At 37.9% G+C, this 10,390-nt stretch overlaps 1 protein-coding gene across 1 annotated transcript in view; it reads right to left on the reverse strand.

Annotated features, from left to right (window-relative positions):
- The window catches only part of tmem132e (transmembrane protein 132E), a 221,593-nt gene extending 216,521 nt beyond the window's left edge, over positions 1–5,072 (reverse strand). Inside the window, exon 1 of the mRNA XM_027178640.2 lies at positions 3,998–5,072. Coding sequence (XP_027034441.1) covers positions 3,998–4,055 — 58 coding nt within the window. The 5' untranslated portion in view covers positions 4,056–5,072. The remainder of the gene's footprint in view (positions 1–3,997) is intronic.
- Between the last annotated feature and the right edge of the window lie 5,318 nt (positions 5,073–10,390).

Below are 10,390 nucleotides of genomic sequence, written 5' to 3' on the forward strand. Positions count from 1 at the left end.
GTGGAAACCCCAAAAACCTGTTAACACTGTTAAAAAATTAAATAGCAAAGGTACATGTACATACAGTAAGCCATACATACATACAGTTAACTCTATATATATATATATATATATATATATATATATATATATATATATATATATATAGGCTAATGTTAAAGAATTAAAGATGATGGATAGGGCAAGCTCTTATAGTGCAGTTATAAATAATCGACAATGAAGCGTGTTACTTTTCTTACCCGTGTTGATTTACCAATGGCAGCGATATTTTATTGATTACTGGATGATGTGTCATTGCTTATGTTATAGTAGCTATAAACAATCATTTGGTCTACATCAGCCTCTATTTTTACTGTCTCCTGAAGTTCATGTGTCTTGTCATGTTAGAGAGAAACCACAAAGCACAGAGTCGTCTGTCCTGAAGACTTTCCATGCCACTGGAAACATTTTCAATAAACGCTAAGCAGAAACGGTCACCATATGAACAATAACATATTCGACACATTATCCATCTGTTTATCCTGAGAGTCTCCACACGACTGTGAAACTTGTTACATATTGGTGGCATTAATGTAGAATGTCTGTCGGATCAAATGAATCATTGCTTTCTGATCAATCTGAATTGAGCAGTCAACAGCACTGTGATCTCTTTTTGGGGTATTTTTTAAAAGAAACTGGATAAAACTAAGAGATCAGGCACATTAAAAATCGGTGTTGTCTATAATAACAGGCTTGTCGTAAAGAGCTGACAACCAAAAGGGTCCTGTTATCTAGTCACCATAGCGCCACTGCTACTAAATACCGTCCGTGTTCGTCAGCTGGAATGCTAATAAATAAAACAGGAAAATACAACAAAGTTATTCATCTCATGAACTGCTTTTGCAGAGGGAGGAAAAAAAGGCAACTCAGAAAGCACAGGCAGAAAGTTTAGTGCAGGTGCTACAGCACATGGATTAACAATAGAGACGTGCCTAGAGTGTCAGGATTGTCATTGATTTGATGTGAACTTGTGTCTTGACCTTTTTTTGTTTTGTTTTTTTTTCCAAATAGCTTCTGTCATTGTCAGAAGTGGAGGAGACGGACCTGTCCGGGCCAGATTTATGGCCTCACGGAATTAGCATCAGTGCGTTTAAAGACTGTCTAGATTACAAATCAGGATGTGCGATGAGTCTTTGTCAAAGCTTGCATGACTGCAGGGGGCAGGACCTTAAATATGATGCAATAAACAAGAAAGATGGGCGAGTCATTGCTGCTTGTACTACTTAAGAGAGAATGGTTTCTTCTCATAAAAGACAGAACTATTTTGAACCATGGTCAAGGATGTGTTTTGCATAGTTTCCTTTTACAGCTGTATTTTAGTAGAACTCACTGATGTGCACTATAATGTAATGTAAAAAAAAAACAAGCTGACTCGGAATAGATGCCTATCGTACTGCAAGATAAAATATTTGCATAAAAAAAATCCAGATCTGCTAATCAGGGCATTACTCATAACCTCAAACTTGGCAATGTCAAAGTTGGGGCTAATTTCTGCTAAATTAAATATATTTGTAGGTTCCTTGTATCTGCCCTGCAAGCTAAAATATTGCAAATATCTCAGATTTGCACTTTGTAAACAATCCTGTTGGTGGTAGACAAGTCATTTTCCTATGAAACATAAAAGACAGAGAGCTTTAATAATGTGAACTATGGGGTGGAAGGCTTCAAGACAGCATTTCAAAGCCATATCATCCCTGGTTATGATGACAGGGCATGTTTTATTAAGTCAGTGCTTTGATTGTGATATGGTATGTCAAAGGGTGGACCAGCTATGAAACATTTGCTCACTAGTCAGGGCATAAACATTTCGAAAAGAAAATGGTGTTAAGTTACACTGGTGGCGTCCTCGTGTTGATCCACATACGGAATAATATCTATTTGTGTCTAACTATTTTGTTTACTTGCTCCACATTGAATTGCAAACCTGCAGGACTGCCCTACAAGCCATGAGAGAGGGCCTTTCTCACAAAGACAGGCATCGTGTGTAAAGCACGGGGACAGCACGCTGATTGGCCGACATCCACACACTATAAACACATCAACATTTTCACATCGTTTGGAATCAAGGTGATCGATTAACACAGGATTTTTAAGATTCCTTTTCAGAAAATAAGTTGTGCCAAGAAACCATGTTTCCTATTACAAATAATATCTAATAATAAACCAGCAAACGCATTTGTGTGCCAGCCTTCAAAAACTCATCAAATTCTAGCCAAAACTGAATTTTCTTCCTAACATACATAAATAACATAAATGTATTTCACCATAACAACACCGAAATGTTATTTACTTTTTAATCATGTCGTCACTAGTATCCTCCGAAGATCATGTCGTGTCAGGAGCCTAAAGAAGTCTAACACCTATCTAGAAGTGTGATTTCCTCTCACAGTGAATGTCAGGATTTGATCAAGTTGTTGTGTAGCTGCATGCTGTAATAAAACCGACGTGGACTAATCAATTCTCTTTGTAATCAGATACTTGTCTCGGATGCTTCTGTACCTCTGCCAGAATGTGATCTTTAAATGTGGTTTTATACTTTTTGAAGGCAACATGCTTTCTTCTGGTGGATGCACAAAAAAGGAGAAAATATATAAGAGAAGGATTTTCTGTCATTGCAGGAAGAAAACTTCAAAGCAGAATAGCTCCTTACAAAACTACTAACAACCTGATGGGGAGGTGATATATATTCTCTCGACAGAGAATTTTGCGAAAGCCACCTTGACACTATAGATCAACAGAATCACCGCTGTTATTCAGTAACTCTGGTCGGCAGAGGTTGATGGGGAGGCAACGCCGTCAGCGCGCCTCGATGTCAAGACGTACTGCCACAGTGTGGACAGTTACATAACGATAATGTGCAAATGTGATGAATCCTGCACTTGCTATTTGTTTAGATAAAGAAATAACTTAGTCATGAGACGTAAAAACTGGGCTTGATTTATCAGATCCTGCGTGTTTCCCTTCTCACTTCATGAAGTGTCTATTACTAAACTGGAGTTTGTGGTTTGTAGCTTTGTGTTACTAAAATATAACAATACATGAAGTGTTAACTTTAAAGGGGACGTCTTGAGTACTTAAGCAACTGAGTGCAATCAAGTTGAGTGGCATGTGTTCTGTTTTTAACTATTTTTGGCTTAACTTGGAGTGAAAACTGGGCCAAAGTAAAAAGGTTAAGAATTCAAATGAGATGAAATGTGTGCATGTCATTATCACATTGTATACAGCTGCGAAAACGAAAAACGAACCATGTTTCCTCGCTCTAATCTGCCCTGCGTACACTCTGTATGTTGTGAAATGACTGGTTCGATTCTGATCTACTAAAATACATTGAAATCTATCATTCGCATCACATCGCATACACACTGGGACACGTTCTCGGGTCTTGCTGAAGAGCTTGGTAGTAAATTGAATTATATATATATATACACAGTATATATGTAGAGGAGCCTTTGTACACTTGTGCTCCCACCTTGTGGAGAGCTGATGTGCCTGGCATATCATCCTTAATTTCTGCACATCAACTCATCACAGTAAAATAAAATAAAATTTCAAAAGAGACACTAGTTTCTGTGAACTGGTCCGACTGGGTGTGCACGCGGACCTTGTCATGTCTCAGACTGACATGACACCGACCTCTTCGTTGCAATTACAGCTTGAGGATGCGCCTTGTGTGTGTTTGTGTGTGTGTGTGTGTGTGTGTGTGTGTGTGTGTGTGTGTGTGTGTGTGTGTGTGTGTGTGTGTGGAATTAGCAATCAGGACTTAAGGAAAGCATTGCACTAAAGCAAAATCAAAGCAGATTAATGAATTCTGGACCAATCCATAACGATTTCGATATGTATGCACTATATATGTGTATATATATTTATATGTATATATTTATATTACTATATAAGTGTATATGCTTTTACTTACCGTGTACGTCATGTATAGATATGCACAAGGGAGAAAAGTACCTACCGTCAGAAACAATCATCCACAGCAGCAGAGCTCCCAAGCAAACCCGTGCAAATGACATCGTAGTCGTATAGAACGATATAAATCCGCTTCGCAACGAATGCACGCTTTTATCGCCTCGGAAATATTCCGCGTGCGACTCGGTTACAGTCCCGTAGCCGAGCCTGTGCGCGAGACCGCAAGAACAGGACGGTGAAAAACTTGACCGAAGGCTTTCGCGTCCATTACGAAATGCCGAACAGTGACCACGATGCTCTTCTTGCGACGACGAGCCACACACTCAAACGCACACACGCACACGCACACACACACACAGAGAAAAGTTAACAGGTATCCAGCTCCTGATGGCACGCGCCGGTCTTCCTGAGGCGAATGCTCACGCGCCGCGCACCACGCGCGTTTCCGTGCTCGCGCGCGGCTATGCGGTATCACGACCACCCTCTTTCCCGGTGTAGCCTCGTCACCTCAGAGGCGAGAGAAATAAAACAGTGAATGAACAGAACACGATACACGGTGAAGGTTTACCGTGTCAAACGTGTCAGCTGGACAAAATAACGGCACATTTTCCTCAAAACAAATAAATAAATAAATGAGATTGTTTGTTCTGAGGCGCTGCTGACAGTGATGCTAAATTATATTAGCTTCTGTCAGTAGAAAGTAACGGTATAAAGTCGACTTCGTTGAGTTCTCACGTTAAAACCGCTGTTTCACGTCGGTTACCGTTCGCACGAAGACAACCGACGACGTGGAAACAAAAATCCGTGACACTTTTTTAAAGAGTCCACTTTTTAAAAATGGCGAAAACGTCTGTGTTTTTATAAATATATGTTTAGCAACAACAACAAAAGAAAGAACTACTTGAGAGACGAATGAAAGTCTGGTGTTCGGCTTTTCGGTGGTTTTTTCTTCACAAACGATCCTTAAAAGTGATAAATTTCCATCTTTTCTGTGGTAAAAACACGATGTAGTTTCCCGTTTGTTTAGATACCGTTAAAGGTGTCTGTTTTCCCGGCGTTTGAAAAAAAAAATCTCCTCAGAGGAATGAAACAGCTGTGGCGACCGAGTTGGGTCACGTGCTCCAGCCGGCCATGTGGATCACGTGACACGGCAAACCGTAATTAGTTGCGGTCTGATGTGGGCTACGTCCCAAACCACATACTCCAGTACTCGTTTATATAAAAATAGCAAGTCATTTAATATATTAATTATTATTTCAACACATGAGTTGTCTATTGAACGCAAGAGGTCAATTATACACATTGATTCAAAAACTCAGCAGCTATGGAGAAGTATGCAAACCTACCTAGCTCAAAGTCATTGGACATACCTTCAAATCTCACTTTAGTCGTTTTTTTATTATTGTTAATAGAAAGTATAAAAGTATAACCACGATGCTTGTTCAGGCTCCACGCCAACTGTCTCTGTGGGAGTTTCCGAAATCACTGGTGATGTTCATGGATCAACCATTTAGTTAAGTGTTACACCAAATGTTTTTTTTTTTTCCCTGAAAGAAATCTTTGCATACAAGATCATAAAATGTGCTGGAGGTAGAAGGAAAATAGGGAAATAAGTGCCACATGGCACAGACCGATCTTGGATTAAAAACTTGTTCTCCTTTTCCAAAAAGCTTAAACTGGGAAGGACGTTTGCCTTGAACTTACTGGAAGAAAAAAAAAAGAATGAATAAATAATGACCACCAAACACACTGCCATAGAAACACTGGGGCAATTGAAAATGAAGAAAATTGAGTGGCCTTACCAGCATACTGATCTACCAAAATCAGTGGCAAGATCTCAAAGCTCCTCAAAGTCTTTACCAACCTAGTGGAATTTTTTGGATGCACCAAAATCGCTCCATGAAAGTGCACAAAATGATTTTAGACTCATCCAAGTAGATTACTGGCTGTGATACATCATCACTCACTACTCACTACAATCATCACTACTCAGCACTGTTCATAATACTACAGGTGATGATTCAGCATTGTACTGTAAGTGGTAGTTGTAACACTAGTACTGTTAAATCAGCACACTTAAAAAAAAAAAAAAAAAAAAAAAGGCTGCTTCTGCTCATTCTGAAATCTCGGCTTTGCCATGGCCTGAGGTCTCACGCCACAGTGACATCTCCTGGTGAGCTTCTTCCAGGCCATTCTCACAATGAGACTGACATGCTTCCAGTTAAAAAAATGACATTTACCCTCGATAATAAGGCAGAGTTACACAAGCATTTCCATTTGCTGTCTTATTTTTATAAACCCAATGGACATTTTTTAAAAGATAAATACTTTACGCAGATCAAATATTAATAAGCATGAATTTTATTAATATTTAATATCTCTCACTTTCACATTTCACCAAACCAAAGCATAAAAGGTTAAAAAACTCCAGCATGGTTTTCAGTATATATGTATCGAACATCTTTACCACAAGTACAATTTGTAGATGATAAACCTGCCAAATCCTTGCTCTTTATGTTTATCCATCAAACTAATCTCAACAATTACATACATTATCCATTACATACATACATATAAGGCAGAAAGTCCATCTATACATACTTCATGTGTATATTGATCTTATTCTCTAGATTCTTGCTCACAAATCGAACCTATTGATTATAGGTAGCTCCCAAAAGATGGTCACAATCCGTGTTCACTTGTGATTCTCTTTATAAATGTTCAAGCAGCTAGGTTTGAAGTCAATTGGTACAGAATGTTTTGGAGTTAGCAGATGTTTCACAGACAGATCACTAATACAAACCCACCGTGTTGTTTGAAATTGTGAATATTTTACCAAAAACAAGAAATTAATTAATCAAAATGAGATTAATGCAGACAGGTTGAATTTCAAAGCGACTCTCAATGACAATATATACCATGTTATGAATAAAGCACTTTGGAATGTGCTGTTATGGGGTGAGGTGTATTAAAGTATATTGCCTAACTAAGCGCATTACCACCAGTGGTGTAGTCTAGTTTTTTGCAGTGAGTATACTGTGATTTTTTCCCCCCTCCCAGCCTCATACACACCCATCCTAGAGCGACACCCCATAGGCACCACCACACTCACTAATGCATAAAATATGCATCTACATGTAATTTAGAGCATTATTAAAGACTGCTTATGTGTTATCAACATTCCAATTTATTATAAGCAACAAAAGACAGCTGATAAAACCTGTGCTCCAGGTCCCATATTCATATAACATTTAAGGCTAAATGTAATCAGACAGTTGGCAGCACCCATTGACTTTCACAGTAGGAAAAAATATAGACTATGAAAGTCAGTGGGTGCTGCCAACTCTCTGATTACCAACATTTTTCAAAATATCTTCTTTTGTGTTAAACAGAAGAAAGAAACTCATACAGTTTTGGAACAAATTGAGGGTGATGAAATGAACTTTATACCTTAAAGAGCTACATTTAGCCTTAAATGTATGGATATGGGACCTGGAGCACAGGTTTTATCAGCTGTCAATTTTCAATGTACATTTAAGAGTGAACAATAAACATTTGTTCAGTTCTATCACCAACACTCTTTCATTGCAGAATATTATGAACTGAATGAACTGGTAGTTTACAAAGCTTTCCATATACATTTGTACTCGGGCTGTGGGTGAAATGTCACCCGAAGCTGCTGTAGCTTTAGGCGCAGGCTTCCGAAAACACTCAGAGTGTAGTTTGGGACTGCTTTCGTTTCATATCTTCTTTTACATTAGTTAGTTAATTTCAAATTTGCGCCACAAAACACCACCAAGCAACTAATTTTCCTCCTTGGTAGGTGACGCCAGATCAGGTCACAGGCCACGGAAGCCCCAATGGTCCAAAAACGTTAGTGATTCGCAATCGCAACCACAGTCTGTGTTTACAACACAGACGGGGTGAATTTATGAAGGAAAGTTCTGTCACAAAACGATATTGTTACGTATCCTCACGCTTTTTAAGTGGGTATACGGCAATCCTTGTCATTTCCTAGTGGGTATACGGCGTATACCTGCGTATCACGTAGACTACACCACTGATTACCATCCTAAAGTTACTATAATATCATGCCTTCTACACCAGAGAAATTTGCCACAATTACAGTTTAACTACAGTATAATTGCAATTTATTAAATAATATAATTTTGGACTTTTTATAGTTACATTTAATGTTTTCTGATGTCAGGATGTTGGAAGACTTTCTTGTCTCTGACTGTTACAAAGTGCTGACACTGGAAACTACCTAAACATTAAAAAACAGAAAACTCCACCATATTTATGACTTTGCTTTAAATCATCACATTAAACCAGTTATCCTGATAAGGCGATGATCAGACGTTGTAATGTAGCCAATGACTGAAAATGTTTTCCTTTCTTTGTGTTTTTTTTTTTTTTTTTTTGGAAATTTGAGACGTGACACAAAAGTATAAATGTTACTTACACAAGCAGTCAGACAAGAGCATTCTTTTTTCCATTGCCCCCTGATGAGCAAGTTCACTCTCACATAATGGCTTCCAATCCTTGTTTTTGATGAGTCTCATTGATCCGTTTCCTGAATAACACACTTGTTTTCCTGCCTTACCAGTTAGTCATTGAGTTACAGTGATAGCATTTTTTTTTTTTAAATAATGTGTATCCTATGACTGATTACATAACTATCAAATGTCAAAAGTGAACTGTAAGAGTTTGGCACAATTAATCCAAAGTAACTTGGGTAAAAGATTGTCATTGGCAGCCATAATAAAATTGGTGGTGTCAACTCCCTGAGCTTCCATAAGTGTCACATTACAGTGATGTAGATTTAATGAAGCGGGGAAAAAGGTGAAGCTCTGTTTGTCTATTAGTTCCAACAACACTTTTCATGTCATAGAAATTGTTGTTACAGCTTTTGGGATTTATAGAGCTGGGCATTTTACAGAACTGTAAACTGATGGTTATTAAAGAGTAAGCTTTTATCTTCTGTCGAATGATAAGTCACTCTACGTGACAGAGGGAGGAAAAAAATGTTTAAATGTAAGATATTGCTAATATAATTGTTATCTTGACTTTACTCTTGCAATATGAATTTCTTTTATCATTCAACAACTGAAGTGAAGCGGAATGCACACATTTTTGTAAACATCAGTGATTTAGAATGAAAACTCAGGGTTGCGATTTTTCTTTGTGCTTCCTGTTTTACCTTCTTTTTTTTTTTTACTGAGGATTTCTCAGTATGGTTCAGCACTTCATAGCACTTCAAAGGGAGCAAAAATGAGACCAGTCTTTATTCATTTAAAATGCTCTAAGCACTCAAAGTAGCCCTTCTTGTTTAGCAACAATTATCAAAACTACCGGTTTGGAAGATGTTGTTTCCTTAACCGTAGTATTGACCAGCAGGATTCCAGTTTCCTCCAGAATGTTTTTTGTTTTTTGTTTTTTTTGTGGGAGAAATTGGAAGATGAATTTAGAGGGAAATCTAACAACAAGATTTTGAACAAAACATTCATTCGTTCAATAAGTGCTTTATTCTTGTCAGGGCTGCATGTGGATCCCAGGAAAACTAGGTGTGATGGAAATACACTGCAAAGGACACCATGAAGACACTCATTTAAACATTTTTTTGGAATGTCAGCGGAAACCAGAGAACCAAGAGGAAAGCCATGTGGAGAACAGGTGAAATGACAAAACCCAATCCCATTAATCCATTAAAAGCCATTTAGATAAATAGAGACATTTAAATGAATTTAAGGCTAAAATGAAAAAGTGAAATATTAAATAAGCCCCAGTTCAATATCTATAGTTCCATACTAAGAACCCAGAAAACAGTAGACAGACAATTTAGATTACAAATTTAACCTCAGCTAAGACAGTTGTTGGATATAATGTCCAGAATAATTTAATCAGCAGAGCAGCTGGAATCATATAAGTCAATTCAGAACACTGATCTAATTTCTATAATCTACTCTTTCATATTTGATCCCGTTCCAACCATTTCATAGAAATAATTCTTACCAGAAATGTTTCAATCTCTGTTTAAACAACAGTCAACTCTTCTCTCAGCTTGCTAATATTCTGTCTTTATATAATTTTCTTAAGATTTTAGAACAACGATTCTTCAGAATTCTTTAAGTCAAGCTCACGAAGAATCTGGACCTGATCCTGAGAATGCTTGGAGCAAGGAAGGAACCACCATGGATGGGCTACCAGTTCATCAGCATAGGTATCAACAACACAAATTAAGACTTAGAGGCAATTTAGAATTGGCAATCTATCTACTGGAACCTGAGTTTGGTTAACTTGAGTTTGTGATCAAGCCAAGGACCCTGGAGCTGTGGCTCTTCAAATTGTCCTCCTTGGAAATAACCATTTAATAGAGTCCTTCGAACAGCACTGGAGCTCTTGCGATCATCAGTATAAATTGGGTGCCAGCAGTTTA

This window comes from Tachysurus fulvidraco, chromosome 26, assembly GCF_022655615.1.
Source record: "Tachysurus fulvidraco isolate hzauxx_2018 chromosome 26, HZAU_PFXX_2.0, whole genome shotgun sequence".
Lineage (NCBI taxonomy): Eukaryota > Metazoa > Chordata > Actinopteri > Siluriformes > Bagridae > Tachysurus > Tachysurus fulvidraco.